The 21,333-nt window shown below is 46.5% G+C and overlaps 1 protein-coding gene and 1 pseudogene across 1 annotated transcript; one reads left to right on the top strand and one right to left on the bottom strand.

The window, feature by feature from the left end:
• The first annotated feature begins 1,452 nt into the window (after positions 1-1,452).
• On the top strand, positions 1,453-14,828 carry LOC121270152 (annotated as a pseudogene).
• Positions 14,829-19,757: 4,929 nt separating this feature from the next.
• On the bottom strand, positions 19,758-20,597 carry LOC121270228 (zinc finger protein 383-like). Its single transcript, XM_041175546.1, has one exon. The coding sequence runs from the start codon at positions 20,545-20,547 to the stop codon at positions 19,789-19,791; it is 759 nt and encodes a 252-aa protein (XP_041031480.1). The 5' UTR covers positions 20,548-20,597; the 3' UTR covers positions 19,758-19,788.
• Positions 20,598-21,333: the final 736 nt, after the last annotated feature.

Below are 21,333 nucleotides of genomic sequence, written 5' to 3'. Positions count from 1 at the left end.
GAAAAACTTTTTCACCCAGAGGGTGGTAGGCGTCTGGAATTCACTGCCTCAGTTGGTGGTTGTGGCTAAAACACTCAACTCATTTAAATAGGACATGGACCTGCATCCGAAGCGCTGTAACCTGCAAGACTATGGACCAGATGCTCGAAAGTTGGGTTAAATTGACCGGCACAGCCACAATGGGATGAATGGCCTCTTTCTGCACCATAACTTTCTGTTGAAGGGTCATTCGGACTCGAAACGTTAACTGTGTCCCTCTCCGCAGATGCTGCCAGACCTGCTGAGTTTTTCCAGGTATTTGGATTTCCAGCATCCGCAATTTTTTGCTTATAACTTTTTGATAGTTCGATTTGCAGCATTTTGCATTTACGTACATATAGGTTAGTGATTATGTACGTATAAAAATACACATTTTATATTTATATGTGTGTTTGTTCCCTGTGTGATTCCCATCTCCCTTTCCCAGCTCTGTGCTGCCGCAGCTGCTGTCACCTGGGAACAGCGCCTCAAAATCCAGCTCCACACCGCGCCCCGCCCCCTCACCGTGCTCCGCCATTAATTGGAGGACGCACCGCCCCTCGAACCGCCAGCCCGGCCCGCCCCCTCCCTATTGGTCGGAGCACATGTCAGTCACCGCCCCCTCGGCGGTCACGTGGTCCCAGCGCCGCCGCCGGGTCCGCTCGGTGTCCCGTCAGTCCCGGTCTCCGGTTTGTATTTCATTTGATTCTCTCTCTGAGTCTCTCCGCCCGCCTCTCCATCCCTACCCCATCCTCGAGCTCGCTCACTCGCTTTGGGAAAACTCGCCTTCGTTCCATTATTCGGACCAGGACCCGCCTGGTTGGATTCAACCGACAGAGCATGCGCGTGTCCCGGCAGCAGCTCGGGATATTTAAAGGGACACCGTCCCTCTATGTTCACTTGTGGTTTAAAGGGACAGAGGCATTGCGAGATAGATTGATTTCAGTGCAGAGAGGAGAGACAGCAGGTTTTGGAGCACCATTTAGGTAAAGCTAGTAAATTGCCCGTTTTGAATTTTTCTCCTGTTTTTAGTTATTGCTGATGGAAACTTGCTTTACAGGGAGAGAGTTTGTGGCTGGGAAGCTCAGATGAAATACCACGCCAATCTCTCTGACTCACACCATTTACCAGGACCTGAAGATCATCGACAAAATGGAAGCGGAGAGCAGCATTTGCAATGTGGATAAACTGTACCCGTGTTCCACGTGTGGATGCGGATTTGAACATTCGTCTGACCTGCAGACTCACAAGTGTGACCAAACTGAAGAGAGGCCGTGTAAATGTGGGGACTGCGGGAAGGGATTCAGTCACGCCACTGAGCTGGAAACTCATCACTGCAGTCACACCAGGGAGAGGCCATTCATCTGCCCCGAATGTGGGAAGGGATTCACACTGTCATCCAGCCTGCGGAGACACCAGCGAGTTCACACTGGGGAGAGATCGTTCACCTGCTCCATGTGTGGGAAGGGATTCATCCAGTCATCTGACCTGCTTTCGCACCAACGGGTTCACAGTGGAGAGAGACCATTCACCTGTTCTTTGTGTGAGGAGGGATTCACTCATCCCTCCAGCCTGCTGACGCACCAGCGAGTTCACACAGGGGAGAATCTGTTCACCTGCTCGGAGTGTGGGAAAGGATTCACTCAAGCCTCCAACATGTTGAGACACCAGCGAGTACACACTAGGAAGAGGCCATTCACTTGCTGTGTGTGTGAAAAGGGGTTCGCTGAGTCAGGAAGCCTGCTGGCACACCAGTGAGTTCACACTGGGGAGAGACCGTTTACCTGTTCCATGTGTGGGAAAGGATTCACTCTGTCATCATCCCTTCTCAGACATCAGCGAGTTCACACTGGGGAGAGACAGTTCACCTGCTCCGAATGTGGGAAGGGACTTAATCAGTCAACTGACCTGTTGACACACCAGCGAGTTCACAGTAGGGAGAGGCCATTCACCTGCTCCATGTGTGGGAAGGGATTCACTCAAGATTCCAATCTGGTGAGCCACCAGCGAGTTCACACTGGGGAGAATCCGTTCACCTGCTCCATGTGTGGGAAGGGATTCACTCAAGCTTCCAACCTGGTGAACCACCAGCGAGTTCACACTGGGGAAATGCCCTTCACCTGCTCTGTTTGTGGGAAGGGATTCAGTCAATCATCCTACCCGGTGAAACACCAGCAAGTTCACAACTGACTGCACTGCTCCAATTTTGCCTGCACTCGCTTGGTAGAACAAAACTTGAATACTGCTGAGAAAAAGGGAGATATGCTGTCAAAGCTTTTCATCTTGCACTCATCAGGACAGATGCAAGAATGCTAAATTTCAAAGTGAAGAACAATATATACTGCATCAGAAAAGGGTGCTGAATGGTTGACAAGTTGACTCTGGTCATTTGAGGCGTTGCCATGGAGAATTCACCAGGGAACTATTATCCCCCACACTTCTATTTAATTCAAAAATGGTGCAATGCCTGGACAGTGTCCTTCTGCCTGCTGAGGACAGATCCCTGTGTCGGAACATATGTAGCTTCCAGCAAGCATAAGTCAGCCACATGGTGAGCTTGATTGATAATCTTAAATTGGTTGTTAGTATAATTCTGAGCACACCCTGGAATGTTCAGCAAATCACAGAATCACATCTAATGTTTGACATTATGTCCTGAGATTTGCAAGCCCGAGCTGTTTGAGTACAACCAGTACGCTGCCTATTGTGAGTAGCCAAAGGGACATGCAGTTTGATACGATCCACCTATTGTTGCAATGTACAGCCTGTTACCTGGCATCACAGTGACACTGAAATTTATATACATTACTCATTTGAGTTGTAGGCAAAATGCTTTTTGGCTTCACGTCAGCATCCTATTAGTGGAAAATACCACTCGTGTTGCTACTGCATAGACACAGCGTGAAAACAGCTAACCTCACCTGTTGCTCAAATTTTTGAGATATTTACCCTTCCAGGGTAATTTAAGGTATACTGGGCACTCTTCAGGTCCAAATATTTCAGTATCAGGTGAGGCTGGCTATTTCACACTGTTGATGTGGGACTTGATCCCATAACGTGCTGACTTGGAGGTGACAGTTCTACCAAGGCCACAGCTGTCATGGTTAACCAATGGTATTAAATATCATGGAATGGATGTCTGGAAGTGACAGATCAGCCATTTTCTGGTGAAATGGAGAATAGGCTCAATGGGCTAAATGGCCTTTACCTGGTCAGATATTCCACACCTCCCCTCCTGGATTCAATTATCCCAATTCCTACCAAAGTGGAAATGTGCACATTTTCCCACTTTATATTCCATCTGCAAAATTTAGACTGTCCACCTATCCTATGTACATCCCTTTGCAAATTTTGTGTCCTCCTAACAATTTTCTTTCCTACCTATCTTTGTATCAGCAACAAATTTGACTATAACGCAGTCAGTCCCTTCAACCAAGTCAGTGATATAGATTGTAAATAGTTGAGGTCCAAAGCACTGATCCCTGTGCCATCTCAGTAGTTACAGTTTGCCAACCTGAAAATGAGCCCCTTATCCCAGCCCACCTGTTAGTTAGCCAATCCTTTATCCATTCTAATGTATTTCACCAACACCATAAGCTATTATCTTTGTGCAGTAACCTTTCATGTGGCATCTTTTAGGATGCCTTTTGGAAATCCAAATACACTACATCCACTGAAATAAAAACAGAAAATGCTGGTAAAGCTCAGCAGGTCAGGCAGCATCTGTGGAGAGAGAGAGACAGAGTTAATGTTTCGAGTCTGTATGACACTTCTTCAGCTCTCTCCACAGATGCTGCCAGACCTGAGCTTTTCCAGCATTTTCAGTTTTTATTTCAGATTTCCAACATCTGCAGTATTTTGCTTTTACACTACATCTACTGGTTCCCCTTTATCCACCCTGTTTGTTACATCCTCAAAGACCTCTAATTAATTTGTCAAATGTGATTTCCCTTTCACAAAACCATGTTGACTTGGCCTACTTCCTTAATAATGGATTCCAGTATTTTCCCAATGATTCCCCAAATGTTGGGTTAACTGGTCTATAGTTTTCTGTCTCCTTCCTTCTCTTCAATAACGGCGTTACATTTCTGATTTTCCAATTTGCTGGGATCTTTCCAGAATCTAGGGAGTTTTGAAAGATTACAACCAACGCATCCACTTTCTCTGTAGCCACTTCCTTTAAGACCCTCAGGCCATCAGGTCCAGGAGACTTGTTATCCCTTAGTCCCATTAGTTTTCCTAGTAGTTTTTCTCTAGTTGCTTCCTCCCTTTAGCCCTTTGATTTTCAACTATTCTTGGGATACTTTAGGTGTTTTCAACCATCAAGACAGATACAAAATATTTGTTCTGAAAAGTGTTTATCTTTCTTTGGCAGTCTTCCATCTCCTGAGATGATTTTTTTTATTCCTTCATGGGCTTCACTGGCTGGGTCAGCATTTATTGCCCATCCCTAGTTGCCCTTGAGAAGGTGGTGGTGAGCTGCCTTGCTGAACCGCTGCAGTCCATGTGGTATAGGTACATCCACAGTGCTTCTAGGGAAGGAGTTCCAGGATTTTGACCCAGCAACAGTGAAGGAACAGCGATATGTTTCCAAGTCAGGATAGTGAGTGGCTTGGAGGGGAGCTTCCAGGTGGTGGTGCTCCCATGTGTCCACAGCCTTTGGTCTTCTAGATGGCAGAGGTCGTGAGTTTGGAAGGTGCTGTCAAAGGAGCCTTGGTGAGTTGCTGCAGTGCATCTCGTAGATGGAACACACTGCTGCTACTGTGCATCAGTGGTGGAAGGAGTGAATGATTAAGGTGGTGGATGGGGTGCCAATCAAGCAGGTTGATTTATTCTGGATGGTGTTGAGCTTCTTCAGTGTTGATAGAGCTGCACTCATCCAGGCAAGTGGGAGTATTCCATCACACTCCCGACTTGTGCCTTGTAGATGGTGGACAGGCTTTGGGGAGTCACAAATTGAGTTACTCGTCACATGATTCCAAGCCTCTGACCTGCTCTTGTAGCCATAGTATTTATATGGATAGTCCAGTTCAATTTCTGGTCAATGGTAACCCCCAGGATGTTGAGACTGGGGGATTCAACGTTGGTAATGCCATTGAATGTCAAGGGATGGTTTGTGCTGTGGTAGTGAACTCTGTGTTAAGCATAATCTGGTGTGGCTGAGGGCCCTACTCTGTCATGGAGGCCTCTGCTCCATGTGCTGAAGATAAAGGTAGTGGGCTGAGAAGGTGCAGGATTCACTGGCCTCTGTTTGCTCTGGGCCCTCATCTCAGCCAGCTGAGCTTTCCATTTCTTCATACCACTTCTAAGGCCCTTCCAAGCAGTCAGCCTCCAGAGGTCACAGCCATTGGCAACTGTCTCCCCGTTGTCAGTGTCAATCTCCTCCACCTTCATATCCTCCTTGCAGTGGAGACCTGGATGTCCGGAGGATTGTTACCCAGTGGCCAGTTCACCTACAGAAGAGCTCTGGGTAAACAGCCATCATCTATCCAATGGACGTGGCTGAGCCAGCACTTTACTTTGTAATGAGCGGCTGTTGATGGAATTAGTCTGTGCCAGGGCCTCCGAGTTGATGACTGGGAGGTGCTGAGGAAACGTGTTGAGATGGTGAAGATGGAAACGGTTCAGCCTTTTCTCCTGCCCAGCGTATGCTGTGCAGGTCTCACCACTGTCGAGGAATGTGCTGAGGACGCGGGCTTGGCAGACTCACAGTTTGGTTCTCGGTCAGGTTGCTGTTGTTCCACATTCTCTTAAAAGTTTAACAATTTACACTTATATATATATATATCTATAATTAATACATAATATATAAACATTTTAATTATTGTATTATTTTTGCCTGTGATGCCCCTCCCCCTCAGCCCCCTGTCCCAGAACAGCCCCAGTTTCCAGTCCCAGCTCTGCGCTGCCTCAGCTGCTCTCACCTGGGGACAGCGCCTCACAATCTGCATCAGCGCACCTGAGCTCCACACCACACCCCGCCCCTGCCACACCGCCATTGGTTGGAGGACCCACACCCAATCTGTCCTCCAGTTCCGCCCATCCTCTCCCTATTAGTTGGAGCACACATCAGTCACCGCCCCCTCCCCCAATTGTGATCAGCTGGTCTGCTCCACCCAGCTTCGCATCCGCTCCAGTCGGTGTCCCATTAACCCTGGTTCAGCTCTCAGGTTTGTACTTTATTTGATACTTCTCCTTGCCCGCTTCTCCACCCCAACCCGACATCACCATCCCTGGGTGTGTCCATTCCCAAGGAAGGACAGGCCCTGCAGAGGTGGCGGCACAGTGGTATACAGCCAAGAGGGAGTTGCCCTGAGAGCCCTCTACATCGACTCCAGACCCCATGAAGTCTCATGGCATTAGGTCAAACATGGGCAAGAAAACCTCCTGCTGATTACCACGTAACACCCTCCCTCAGCTGATGAATCAGTGCTCCTCCATGTTGAACATCACTCTGGACTCTGGGTGAGGGACTTCAGTGTCCATCACTAAGAATGGCTCAGTAGTACCACTACAGACTCAGCTGACCGAGACCTAACTGACATAGCTGCTACACTGAGTCTGCGGCAGGTGGTGAGGGAACCAAGAAGAGGGAAGAACATACTTGACCTCATCCTCATCAACCTGCCTGCCACAGATGCAACTGTCCATGACAGTATCAGTAGGAGTGACCGCCACACAGACCTTATGGAGAAAAAGTCCCACCTTCACATTGATGAGATACTCTATGGTGGCACTACCACCATGCTAAATGGGATAGATTTCAAACAGATCTAGCAACTCAACACTGGGCATCAATGAGGCACTATGGGCCATCAGCAGCATCAGAATTGCACTCGAAAACAATCTGTAGCCCCATGGACTGGCAAGTCCCCCACTCTACCATTACCATCAAGCCAGGGGACCAACACTGGTTCAATGAAGAATGCAGGAGGGCATGCCAGGAGCAACACCAGGCATACCTAAAGATAAGGTTTCAACCTTTTGAAGCTATAACACAGGACTACTTGTGTGCCAAACAGCATAAGCAGCAAGTGATAGACAGGGCTGAGCAATCCCACAACCAACGGACCAGATCCAAGCTCTGCTGTCCTGCCGCATCCAGTCATGAATGGTTGTGGACAATTAAACACCTTACTGGAGGAGGAGGCTTCAAAAGTATCCCCATCCTCAATGATGGAGGAGCTCCGCACATCAGTGCAAAAGATAAGGCTGAAACATTTTCTACAATCTTCAGCCAGAGGTGCCGAGTGGATGATCCATCTCGGGCTCCTCCGGAGGTCCCCAGCATCACAGATGCCAGTCTTCAGCCAATTGAATTCACTTCAAGTGCTGTCAAGAAGTGGCCGAAGGCACTGGATACTGCAAAGGCTATGGGCCCTGACAAAATTCTGGCAATAGTACTGAAGACTTGGTGCTCCAGAACTTGCCGCCCCTCTAGCCACTGACACATAGTATCAGCCATGTATCTCCAAGAAGCACTGCAGGACACTTCTTCGACACCACCTTCCAAACCAATGACTATTACCATTTAGAAGGACAAGTGCAGCAGGCATATGAGAACACCATCACCTGGAAGGAGAGTCATACAGACTCGAAGCGTTAATTGTGTATTTATTCTCTCTGTAGATGCTGTTAGACCTGCTGAGTTTTTCCAGCATTTCCTGTTTTTTTTTCAGATTTCCAGCATCCACAGTATTTTGCTTTTACCACCTGGAAGTTGCCCTCCAAGTCACTCAACATCCTGTCGTTTTCCACCCATGGTTGTTGACAGGGCCCTCAACCGTGTCTGGCCCATCTCCCGCGCATCCACCCTGACGCTTTGTCCTTCCTAACAGAAACATGATAGGGTCCCCCTTGTCCTCACTTATCACCCCACCAGCCTCCGCATTCAAAGGATCATCCTCTGCCATTTCTGCCAACTCCAGCATGATGCCACCACCAGACACATCTTCCCTTCACCACCCCCCCAGTGGCATTCCATAGGGATCGTTCCCTCTGGGACATCCTGGTCCACTCCGCCATCACCCCCTACTCCTCAACCCCCACCTATGGCACCTCCCCATGCCCACGCAAAAGATGCAACACCTGTTCCTTCACTTCATCTCTCCTCACCGTCCAAGGGCCAAAACACTCCTTTCAAGTGAAGCAGCATTTCATTTGCATTTCCCCCAACTTAGTCTACTGCATTCGTTGCTCCCAATGCGGTCTCCTCTACATTGGAGAGACCAAATGTAAACTGGGTGACCGCTTTGCAGAACACCTGCAGTCTGTCCACAAGAATGACCCAAACCTCCCTGTCGCTTGCCATTTTAACACTCCACCCTGCTCTCTTGCCCACATGTCTGTCTCTGGCTTGCTGCATTGTTCCAGTGAAGCCCAACGCAAACTGGAGGAACAGCACCTCTTCTTCCGACTAGGCACTTTACAGCCTTCCGGACTGAATATTGAATTCAACAACTTTAGATCTTGAACTCCCTCCTCCATCCCCACCCCTTTTCTGTTTCTTCCCCCTTCCTTTTGTTTTTTTCCAATAATTTATAAAGATCTCTCTTTTCCCACCTATTTCCATTATTTTTAAATCGTTTATGCCCCGCTAGTCTTTCCACCCCACCCCCACTAGAACTGTACCTTTTGTGTCCTGCCATCCATTCTTAATTAGCACATTTGTTTAGATAATATCACCACCTTCAACACCTCTTTGTTCTTTTGTCTGTGACATCTTTTGATTATCTGCTCCTATCACTGCTTGCTTGTCCCTACAACCACACTATCCCCCCCGACCCCAACTTCTCAACCACCCCCCCACCCACACGCCCCACCTTAAACCAGATTATATTTCACCCCTCTCCTTATATTAGCTCAGTTCTGTGGAAGGGTCATGAGGACTCGAAACGTCAACTCTTTTCTCCGCCGATGCTGCCAGACCTGCTGAGTTTTTCCAGGTAATTCGGTTTTTGTTTTGGATTTCCAGCATCCGCAGTTTTTTGTTTTTATCCTGTCGCTGGGTCAAAATAAACGTGATAATCACTGCACTGGGGAAATGAGTGTGAATCTCCACCCCCTCCCCCCCCGGACAGAGGGGAACTGACCATCCATCTCTAGCTCTAATTCCCGAACAGAAAATGCTGCCAAGAATCAGCAAGTCAGGCTGAGTCTGTGGTCGCTCTCAGCGCTTGAAACCGTCACAATGCACGCGTGTTTGACGGCAGCTCCGGACCAATAGGAAGAGGGGGCGGGATTGGAGGACCGAGCGCGGGCGGCTGGCCCTCCAAGCAATCGGAGTGAATGAGGGGCGGGGCCGGGCTGCGACTGGACCATGCGCAGTGCGGGTAATGGCGATGGGGAGACGGGTCCACTTTGGGTAAAGGGGGGGAGGCGGGGGGGGGGATGGCGGCGTGGAGGGAGCGATGGATCCGGCGGGTGGACGGAGAGGCTCCGGAAACATGTTGTGTAAACCGCAAACCCCGGAAATAAACCAACCGGTCCCCCTCCCCCCTTTACACCGAGCGGGGCCGCAATTTCCAGATCAATGAAGAGCCGGTTTGTATCAGGTTGGGCATTGGTTCCAGAGGTTGGTCCCTGGTCTCCAGTGTCGGTTCTTTATCATTGATTCATTGAATGGTTACAATACAGACAGAGGCCATTCAGTCCGTCGTGCCCGTGCTGTCTCTCTACAGGGGCAAATCAGCTAATCCTACACCCCTGCCCTTTCACTAACAAGACCAGCAGCAGATATTACCCATCCCCAGTTACTTGTGGAGAAGATGATGTTTGACCTTCTTGAACCACTGCAGTCCATGTGGTGAAGATGCTCCCACAATTATGTGAGGTAAGGAGTTACAACGATGATGAAGGAACCGAGATATATGCTCAGATCAGCAACAATTTGTATTTATATAGTGCCATTCATGGAACAGACCTTTCCAACGTGTTTCACAGGAGTTTTATAAAGCAACATTTGACATGTAAGGAGATATGAGGGCAGATGGCCAAAGGCTTGGTCAAAGAGAAAGGTTTTAAGGTGATTCTTAAAGGAGGAAAGTGAGGTCGAGAAGTGCAGGGATTTAGGGAGGAAATCCCACACCTTATGGTCTTTGCAGCTGAAGATGTGGTCGCCAAAGGTGGAACAATTAAAATCAGGAGAGGTCAGGATGTCAGAATTAGAAGAAGCACAGATATCTGGAAAGCTTGTGAGGTTGGAGGAGATTACAGAGTTATAGCGGGCAGTCACCATGATTGTAGAGTTATGTCGGGCAGTCACCATAGTTACAGAGTTATGGCGAGCAGTCACCCTGAAGGGATTTGAAAGCAAGGATGGGAAATTTAAAATTTTGGAGTTTCTTAACCTGGAGCCTTTGTAGGTTAGTGAGCACAGAGTCGAAGGGTGAACATTCGTGCCTCACAAGTGTCAGGCAATGACCATCACTAACAAGCATGAAGCTGACAATCTCCTTGTGACATTCAGTGGCATCATCATCGTTGAATCCCCCATTATCAATATCCTGGGGGTTACCATTGACCAGAAACTGAACTGGGCCAGCCATATAAATACTGGATCTACAAGGGCAGGTCAGAGGCTGGGAATTCTGTGGCGAGTAACTCGCCTCCTGACTCACCAAAGCCGATTCACCATCCACAAGGTACAAGCCAGGAATGTGATGGAATATTAGATTATCAGTTGCCTGGATGAGAACAGCTCCAAAAACATTCAAAGCTCAATGCCATCCAGGACAAAGCATCTCACTTAACTGGCGCTCCAGTCACTTAAACATTCACTCCCTCCATCACTGATGCACAGCAGCAGCAGTGTGTACCATCTACAAGGTGCTCTTCAGCAACTCACCAAGGCTTCTTTGACAGCATCTTCCAAACCCACAACCAGTACCATCTACAAGGACAAGGGCAGCAGATAGATGGGAACACCACCAGCTGGAAGTACTCCTCCAAGTCACTCGCCATCCTGACTTGGAAATATATTGCTGTTCCTTCACTGTCACTGGGTCAAAATGCTGGAACTCCCTTCCTAGCAGCACCGTGGGTGTAACTGCACCACATGGACTGCAACGTGAGCTGCAGCTCCCCACCACCTTCTCAAGGGCAATTAGGGATGGGTGATAAATGCTGCCCTAGCCAGTGACACCCACATCCTGTAAAAGAATTTTTAAAAAAGGCAGAGGTGATGGGTGAACAAGACTTGGTGCGAATAAGCGCATGGGTAGCAGAGTTTTGGATGACCTCAAGATTACAGAGAGGATGAATGTGGGAGGCTGGCTGGGAGTGCGTTAGGATTGTTAAATCTCGATATAACAAATGAATGGTTGAGAATTTTAGCAGCAGATAAGCTGAGACTAGGGTGGAGTCAGACTATGTTTACAAGGTGGAAACAGGCGGTCTTGGGGATGTAACAGGTATGTAGTTGAAAGCTCGACTCGGTTTTAAAGATGACTCCATAGTTGTAAACAGTCTGATTCAGTCTCAGACAGTTGCCAGGGAGAGGGATGGAGTCATTGATTAGGGAGTGGAGTTTGTAATGGGGACTGAAGACAATGGCTTCAATCTTCCCAATATTTAAATGGAGGAAATTTCTGTTCATCCAGTACAGGATGTCAGACAAGTCAGGACGGTCTGTGACTTGGAGGGGAACTTGGAGGTGATGGTGTTCACATACACCTGCTACCCTGGTCCCCTGCTACTCTGGTTCTTTGAGGAGGTGGAGGTTGAGGGTTTAGGAGGTTCTGTATTTCTGGTCAAGTTGTTGATATAAAGAATCCCTCTCCTTCGCCTCCTGCCTCTCCCACTTCTTTCTCTCTTCCTTTCATCCCTCCCATAGAGGCCAGAGTTGTGTGTAGGTCCACACCCACACTTCTCTTCCCTGAAGGACATTAGTGAACCACTTGGGTTTTGATGACAATCCAGCAGTTTTCACGGTCACGTTTTCCTGGTGCTGGCCTCACAAATTGCCAGACTCAATCAGCTCAATTTCACAACCTGCCTTTGCGTTTTTGTGGGTTCTTTCTCACTCTTTTTTTTCCCTGTTTTCAATCGATTTGACAGGGTATTAGAAAGTGAGGATTTTCCAAATATCACACCAGGATTTGATGGAGTTGCCCAATTTATCATGAGTATCATCAGAATTTGAACATGGAAGGAACAAGCACCGTTCACAGTGGGGAGAAACTGTACATGTGTTCTGTGTGTGGTCAAAGATTCAACCAATCATCTGGTCTGTCAAAACATAAATGCAGTCTCAACAGGGAGAAACCGTGGAAATGTGGCGATTGTGGGAAGGGATTTAATTACCCATCAGAACTGGAAACTCATCAACGAGTACACACTGGAGAGAGGCCGTTCAACTGCTCTGTATGTGGAATGGGGTTCACAAAGTCATCCACTCTGCTGACACACCAGCGAGTTCATACTGGGGAGAGGCCTTTCACCTGCTCTGTATGTGGATTGGGATTCACTCAGTCATCCACTCTGCGGACACACCATCGAGTTCACACTAGGGAGAGACCATTCACCTGCTCTGTGTGTGGGAAGGGATTCACTCACTCATACACCCTGCGGACACACCATCGAGTTCACACTAAGGAGAGACCATTCACCTGCTGTGTGTGTGAGAAGGGATTCATTAATTCTTCCAACCTGATGACACACCAAAGAGTTCACACCGATGAGAGACCTTTTAAATGTCTGGACTGCGGGAAGTGTTATAAAAGTTCTCAGGAACTGATGTACCATCAACAGGTTCACACTGATGAGAGACCGTTCAGGTGCTCTGACTGTGGGACTGGGTTCAGACGATCATCTCACCTTGCTGTTCACCAGCGCACTCACACTGGAGAGAGGCCGTTCACCTGCTCTGAGTGCGGAGAGGAATTCACTCAGTCATACACCCTGCTGAGACACCAGCGAGTTCACAATGGGGAGAGGCCATTCACCTGCTCTGAGTGTGGGAAGCGTTTCACTCAGTCATCTGCACTGCTTAGACACCAGCGAGTTCACACTGGGGAGAGGCTGTTCACCTGCTCCAATTGTGGGAAGAAATTCACTCAATCATCCAACCTGCTGAGACACCAGCGAGTTCACACTGGGGAGAGGCCATTCACTTGCTCCGATTGTGGAAAGGGATTTACTCAATCATCTAACCTGCTGAGACACCAGCAAGCTCACAAGTCACAACAGTGATTGGATTTTGCTGTTAATCACATTGAGGACTGAACTATGTTCATTGGGTCTGTTAATAGACTCCACCCTAGTTATAGAGGCTAATATTCTGGTAAAAGATCAAGTTTCTTTTCTTTGTGATAACCACACTGTGTCATGTCTTTTTAGTATCTCTGAAACAAGTTAGTTCCTTTTGAAGTGCTCTCCCTCTCCCCAGTCCCCTCCATCCTCACCCCCAACAACAAGTGTGAGGTTCTCATGGAGCTTCTTTGTCATTAAGATTGAGACAATCTGATCAGCTGCTTCCCTCCCTTTCATTAGCCCACTCGGTCATTCTGTCTTTAAACTTGTCCCTTGTCTGAACTCACATCTTTCTCCAGTTTCTCTCCTACCTCCCATCATACCCCCTCATTGCTCACCTTGTCCTTGAGACCTGCCTTCTTCTCCCTTTACTCTTTCCCCACTTAAAACACTGATCACCAAACTTCCCTACATTATCTGATATTGTTAATGGCTCTGTCTCTCTTCTGATACTGTCCCTCTGCCCTTTAAATTCACCCTTATCATCCACCCCATAAAACCTTTGACACCACTGTCTTTGCAAATATTACTACTCCATCTCCAATCTCTCTTTCCTCTCCAAAGTCCTTGAAGTTGGTGTTCCCCAAGGATCTATCCTTGGCCCTTCCTATTTCTCATCCACCCGCTGCCACTAGGCGACATCATCCAAAAGCACCGTGTTAGTTTTCACATGAACACTGACAACACCCAGCTCTACCTCAGCACCATCCATCTCCATTCCTCCATTGTTACTAAATTATCAAACTGCTTATCCGACATCCAGTACTGGATGAGCAGAAATTTCCTCCAATTAAAAATTGGGAAGACCAAAGCCATTGTCTTCAGTCACCACCACAAATTCCGTTCCCAAACTCCCGAATCCATCCCTCTCCCTGAGAACTGTCTGAGGCTGAACCACACTGTTCACAATCTTAGTCTCATACCTGACACCAGTATGAGCTACTGACCACATATCCACACCATCACTAATACCAGATATTTCAATCTCCAGAACATCTCCTGTCTTCACCCCACCCCAGCTCATCTGCTGCTGAAACCCTCACCTATGTCTGTGTTACCTTTAGACTTGATGATTCCAATACATTTCTGACCAGCCTCTCACGTTCACTCTGCCGCAACACGGAAACGTGAGATTATCCATAACTCTGCTGCCCATGTGCTTTCTCACACCATGTCTCATTCACCCATCACCTCTGTGCTCACTGATCTACATTGGCTCCTGGTCAAGCAATGCCTTGACTTTAAAATTTACATTCTTGTTTTCAAATTCCTCCATTGCCCTATCTCTGTAATCTCCAGTTTCACACATACTGTGAGATATCTGCACCCTTTTCATTCTGGCCTCTTCAACATCCCTGATTTTAATTACTCCCCCAATGGTGCCTGTGCCTATGCATGAAACTCTGAACTTCCCTACTTAAACCTCTCTACTCCTCTAGCTCTCTCTCCTGATTAAAGATAATTGTTAAAATCTGCCTCTCCAATCAGCTTTTGGACATCTGTTCAAATAAAGACCAATGTGACTCAATGTTAATTTGTTCTTTATGATAACTCCCCCAAAGCACCTTAGGATGTTTTATTACATTAAACATGTTATATAAATACAATTTGTTACTGTTTCACAATAGCCAGTTTGCACTTGGTCAGATTCCACAAACAGCAATCGACAACAAAAACAGTGACCGATTAATCCAGTGTTTTTGGTGTCAGTTAAAGCATGAATGTTGGTCCCACCGCACCAGGAGAACTCCCCTGTGGACAGTATGTGTGATTGTTGAGATCTCCTGAGCTGAGAGTGGAGCTGATTGACCTGTTGGGTCTGCAGTGTACCTGGAAGAACTGCTGTCTGGGATCTTTCCTCTTAATTCACTGAGTCCCTGAAGTTGTTTGTGCAGTAAAATAGTTAATTTATCCAAATTTAATCTTTGGAGAAAAATCTACAACTTTAAATCAGCTGTAAAAGAGAAAGAAAATTATTGTGTTCATTTAACACCTTTCACACCCTCAGAACATCCCAAAGTGATTCATTTGATGCATTTTGGAAGGAAGAATGAGGTGATGCAGCATAAACTAAATAGTACAATTTGAAACAGAGTGTGTAGCAACAAAATACTTGGGGGTGAATGGACACACTTCTTTCATTATGATAAGGCAAGTTGATCAAGCTGTTTTAAAAAATGCTGATGGGATCCTCAGTTTATTAATGGAGGCCTGGAATACAAAAACAAGGAAGTTATCCTGAATCTTTATAAATCCCTGATTAATCCTCAGCTCAAATATTGTGTTCAATTCTGAGCACTGGGTGAGGGCCCCATTCAGCAAAAGGTATTCAAATAGAACTAGATACAGATAAATCATATTACTGCTTACTGACATTTAGATTTTATTTACAGCTCCTGATATCTGGCACCTGCCATAATCTCGGGAGAGACCAGTAACTTGTTATTCAAAATAGAAGAAATCTGAAATCTCAGTTATTTATGGAAAGAACGAAGACACTAGATTCCATAATTTAAACAGAAGAATTTTTACTGTACAAGAGTCAAGCAAAGCAAACACTGAACACTTTCATGGTTAATCATCTATACTCTAAAACACAAAGTCAACATTAGTTCAACATAAATTAAAAGGCAAATCATGGTCAATTATAAATGATAAATTACACATTAAATGGCAGATACAATTAAGACAGGTCTGATGATTTGACTTGGCAGTGTGTCTCGCTTATATGTCATCAGTCTTAGTCACAACTCAGAACACTGTCTTCCTCACAAGGAATTTCAGCTCCTCTTCTAGGATGTAGCCTGATCTCTGGCCAACGACAGTGCATAACCAACCTGAGTTCCACGGGCATGGTCGTCACCAAAAATGACACACATCTGCAGATCCACCTCAACTCTGCTTACAACGGTCTGGATGGTGTCAATCCACCAAGTAAAAGAAACAGCTGCAGCAACTGTTCTTAAACTCAGCTTCTGTACGAGTCTCCATCTTCTTCAACCTGCCTGTACAGCACCACTGAACATCATCTACTACTGAGCTCTGAGGGCCCTCTGTGTCCTTTTATATGATTTTAACCAGGTTCAGTCTTAGTTTCCTTAACAAATGGGAGGATCAGTTCCTTTCTCAGTTTCCCTCTTCAATTAGGGTCTGACCACAGATTCCAGAACACACCTCTTAGCTCGAACCATCACATCAACACATGGAGCAAATGACTGGGCTGAGGCATGTCTCGGATAAAAACATGACCACTTGTCATCACAGAATCATAGAAATTTACAGCACAGAGGAGGCCATTCAGCCCATCATGTCTGTGCCACCTGAAAATTATCTCACCAGTCTAATCCCACTTTCAAGCTCCTGATCCATAGCTCTGTAGGTTACAGCTACACCTCCAGTGCATTCTGGAGTACTTCTTAAATGTGAGTTTTTCTGCCTCTACCACCCTTTCAGACAGTGAGTTCTAGACCCTCACCACCCTCTGGGTGAAAACATTCCTCAATCCCCATTAATCCTTCCACCAATGACTTTAAAAATCTGCCACCAGGTCATTGACCTCTCTGTTAATGAAATAGGTTCTTCCTATCCACTCTATCTGGGGCCCTGACTAGAACTGTACTCAGTACTCTAGCTGTGATCTAACTAGTGTTATTTATAATTCTAGAATAACCGCGCTCTCATCTTGCATTGACTTCAATGTAATGGAAACTGACTGTTGGAACCTGTCAGCATTTCAAATATATTTACAAATAATTTGACTGTTTCTTACAGTTGGGATCTTTCTCTGTTCTGTCCACTCGAGGTGTTAGATAACAGACTTTCTCCTGTGAATATCGAGCTGGAGTATTGGGCTGTAATGTGTTTCCTTGTTCATCTTGTTGACTCTAAATGTTGAATCTTGTGGTTTCAGACACCAGATAATCAAGCTCACAACAATAGATTGTCTTTTCCTGACTTTATTAACAGCACTGCAATCATACAGACAGAGTTTAGTTCCCCGATCTGGGGAACATTGGTAAGGTTGGGGTAGATGCCTCGCTGTTCGAGTGTGTCCAAGCTGTAAATGATTCCATTGTTTTCTGTGGCTCCTCTCATGACTGAAGAGTCCCATGTGGGATTGACATGGATGTCCACAGAACTGACAGTTCATGTTGTTGTTGGTGCTGGGGGATCTTCTGCAGCTGCTCCACCTCTGGGCACATCAGATGTTGTGAGTCTGGAGCAGATGGTCCTTGAAACATGCTGAACCAAATTTCAGTGTTTGCCTCCACATGGGCCAATCGGCTGCAGTGTTTTCCCCGGAGAGGTGGTCTGCAATGCACAAGTTTGTAAGGCTCTTTTTTAGGGTGTCCTTGTAACGTTTGTACTGACCACCTTGATGTTGTTTACCCTGAGACAGTTCCCCATTGACGATCTGCTTGGGAATTCTGTCATCATCCATGTGGGGGACATGGCCTGGCCATCTAAGTGGAATTTTCTGGAGGGTGGTCTCCGTGCTGTTGAGCCCAGCATGATGGAGAACCTCTGGTAGGTATGGGGAGCTGGGATGTGTCCATGAGAGTAACCAAAGGTCTGAGAAGTGAAATAATCCAGAATTAGAAAGGAAAATGTAAGAAATAAGAGCTGAAGTAAATCTTTCAGACTCTAAAATCTGCTCTGACATTTAATCAGATCATGGTTGATCCTCAATCTCAACTCGATTTTCCCACTCAAACCTCATAACCCCTTGATTTCCTTCGAGTCCAAAAACAGGTCGATCTCAGCCTCTAACACAGTGAACAAGTGAGCATCCACAATCCTCTGGAGTAGGGAATTCCAAAGATTGACAACCCCACTGAGTGAAGGAAGTTATTTCTCGTTTCAGTCTGAAAGGCCGGAGATGATGCCTCCTGGCTGTAGACTCTCAAGCCAGGGAAACAGCCTCTCAGAATCTTCCATTAAACTGCAGAGAGTATCATCCAGTCTACTCAACCTCTCATCATAGCACATCCCATCGCCCCAGGAATCAATCTAGTGAACAATCTCAGAACCTTTCATTAAACTGCAGAGTACAGTCCCAGTCTAATCAATCTCTCATCATAGCACAGCCCCATCACCCCAGGAATCAATCTAGTGAGCATTCTCAGAGCCTTCCATTAAAATATAGAGAGTATAGGCCCAGTCCACTCAATCTCTCATCATTGCACAGCCCCATTGTCCCAGGAATCAACTTACTGAACATTCATTACAATCCCTCCAAAGGAAGTGAATCCTTCATTAGGTAAGGAGGTCAAAACTATAAACAGTGCTCCAGATGTGGTATCACTAGAGCCCTGAACAATTGTAGCAAGACTTCCTTACTCTTGTACTCCAATCCTCTTGGAATCAACACTAACGTATCATTTATTTTCTACTTGCTTGCTGCACCTGTATGTTCACTTCCTTTGCTTCTTGTACAAGGAAACTCAAATCCCTCTGAACAACATTTAGTTTCTCGCCATTCAAGAAATATTCAATTTCTCTCTGCTCCTTACTCAAGTGAATAACCTCACATTTTCCCATATTATACTCAATCTGCCACCTTCTTGCCTACTCATTCAACCTGTCCATGTCCCTTTACAGACTCCTTATGTCCTCCTCACAGCTTACTTATCCACCTAACTTGATATGATCAGCAAACTTGAACACATTGGGACTCGGTCCCCCTTGAAATAAGTCCTGAATATAGACTGCAAATACGTGAAGCCCCAGTTACACTGCTCGTGCTGTTACAGAATAACAGCCCGCTGACCACAACATGACATGTTTATTCCTAATCTTTGTGTTCTGACCTTTAACTAATCCTTTATCCATGCTAATATTCTACCTCCAACCCTATGAGCCTTGATCTTGTGCAACAACGTTTTATGTAGCACCTTATCAAATGACTTTTGAAGGTTCAATCATATTATATTCCCTGGTTCCGCTTTATCTAACCGGCGAGTTACATCCTCAACAAATTCTATCAGCTTTATCAAACACGGTTCCCCTTTCATCAAACCATGTTCACTTTGTCTAATGAAATTGTCTTTTCCTAAGTGCAATGTTACCACTTCCTTCATAATAGATTCCAGTGCTTTCTTGATGACTGATGTCCAGCTAAATGGCCTGTGTTTCCCCGTATCCTCTATCCTGCTTTTCTTGAATATTGGGATTACATTTTCCACCATCCAATCCATTGGTGCCATTCCAGAATCTCGGGAATTTTGGAAAATCACAAGCAGTGCATCCAATATCGGTGCAGCCACCTCTTTCCGAATCCTGGAATGTAGGCAGTGAGATCCGGGGGTTTGTCAGCTTTCTATCCCATCAAGTTCCAAAAACAGAGCAGTCGGTAACAGGAGCTCAATGAGTTTCCTCTTATACTGGAGAAATCAAGGGCTTGGCACACACAAAGGTGATTCATTGGACACCAAACCCCAGTTCAGGAAGCCAGAATTCTGTCAGAATGAACAAGGTTCAGTCCTGGATGTGATTATCAGCAGAATCAAACTCCTGTAGTCACTTATGGACTTGCTGGTGTCTCAGCAGGTGGGATGACTGAGTGAATCCCTTCCCACACTTGGAGCAGAGGAATGGCCTCTCCCCAGTGTGAACTTGGTGGTGTCTCTGCAGGGTGGATGAACGGCTGAATCTCTTCCCACACGTGGAGCAGGTGAATGGTCTCTCCTCAGTGTGAACCTGCTGGTGGGTCAGATGCTGGGATGACGTAGTGAATCCCTTCCCACACATGGAGCAGACAAATGGTTTCTCTCCAGTGTGAACTCGCTTGTGTTCAGCAAGGTGGGATGAACAAGTGAATCCCTTCCCACACTCAGAGCAGGTGAATGGCCTCTCCCCCGTGTGCACACGTAGGTGTTCTGTGAAGTTGGATGAACACCTGAATCTCTTCCCATACTCAGGACAGGTGAATGGCCTCTCCCCCGTGTGCACACGTAGGTGCTTTGTGAGGTGAGATGAAGACGCAAATCTCTTCTCACACTCGGAGCAGGTGAACGGTCTCTCCCCTGTGTGAAGTCCCTGATGTTGAATTAAACAGCTGGAGCTCCTAAAGCTTCTTCCACAGTCAGAGCGTTTAAAAGGTTTCTCCTCAGTGTGAATTCGCTGGTGTGACATGAGGCTGGATGGCTGAGTAAATCCCTTCCCACACACGGAGCAGATGAACGGTCTCTCCCCAGTGTGAGTGCGTCGATGAGTTTCTAGGTGGGATGGACAACTGAATCTCTTCCCACAGTCCCCACATTTCCACGGTTTCTCCATGCTGCAGGTGTCCCTGGGTCTCTCCAGGTTGGATGATCAGTTGAAGCCTCATCCACACACACATGTGTACAGTTTCTCCCCGCTGTGAATGGTGTGATGTTTTTTCAGATTGTGTAACTGGTTAAAGCCCTTTCCACAGTCAGTTCACTGGAACACTCTCACTCAAGTGTGTGTGTGTCTCTTTGCTTTTCCAGTCACAATGATGTTTGAAATCTTTTACCACAGACAGAACAGACATTTCTTCTTCCACATTCAAAGGTCGATGATATTCCAGTCCTGAGGAACTGAGTCAGATCTCAATGTGAAGTTTGGTTTGAGTTTCCTGTCTGCAAATCCTCCTGTTCTTATTCCCTGTTAAAGGAGATTACACAATTCATCAATCACTCTAACTACAGGATGTAAATTCAGAACAGACAATCCCATTTTCTATGGAACATCTTTTCCTCTCTTGTTCTCCAATTGGCAGACACAGCTCTCGAAGTAAATCCTCGTCCCATACAGTTTGATACATTTTTTTTTATTCGTTCATGGGATGGGGGTATCACTGTCTAAGCCAGCATTTATTACCCATCCCCAACTGCCCCTGAGAAGGTGGCGGTGAGCTGTCTTCTTGAACGGCTGTAGTCCATATGCTGTAGGTACACCCACAGTGCACATTCTCCCTCCTCCCAGTATGATTGGATTGGATTTCAGCGCCACTGCCACCATATCTTTCCTCCATTCCCTTTTCTGCCTCTACTCTGGCTGGGTTCAATTCTCCAGCCCCTGAATACAGAATGAGAACAA

Source organism: Carcharodon carcharias, chromosome 27 (assembly GCF_017639515.1).
Source record: "Carcharodon carcharias isolate sCarCar2 chromosome 27, sCarCar2.pri, whole genome shotgun sequence".
Lineage (NCBI taxonomy): Eukaryota > Metazoa > Chordata > Chondrichthyes > Lamniformes > Lamnidae > Carcharodon > Carcharodon carcharias.
The sequence above is the reverse complement of the archived record's forward strand: the minus strand, read 5'-3'. Positions and strand labels throughout refer to the sequence as shown.

What these genes read in the sequence shown, in the direction of transcription:
- LOC121270228 (XM_041175546.1), bottom strand. Translation starts at nt 20,547, where the DNA reads ATGGAGAAACCGTGGAAATGTGGGGACTGTGGGAAGAGATTCAGTTGT.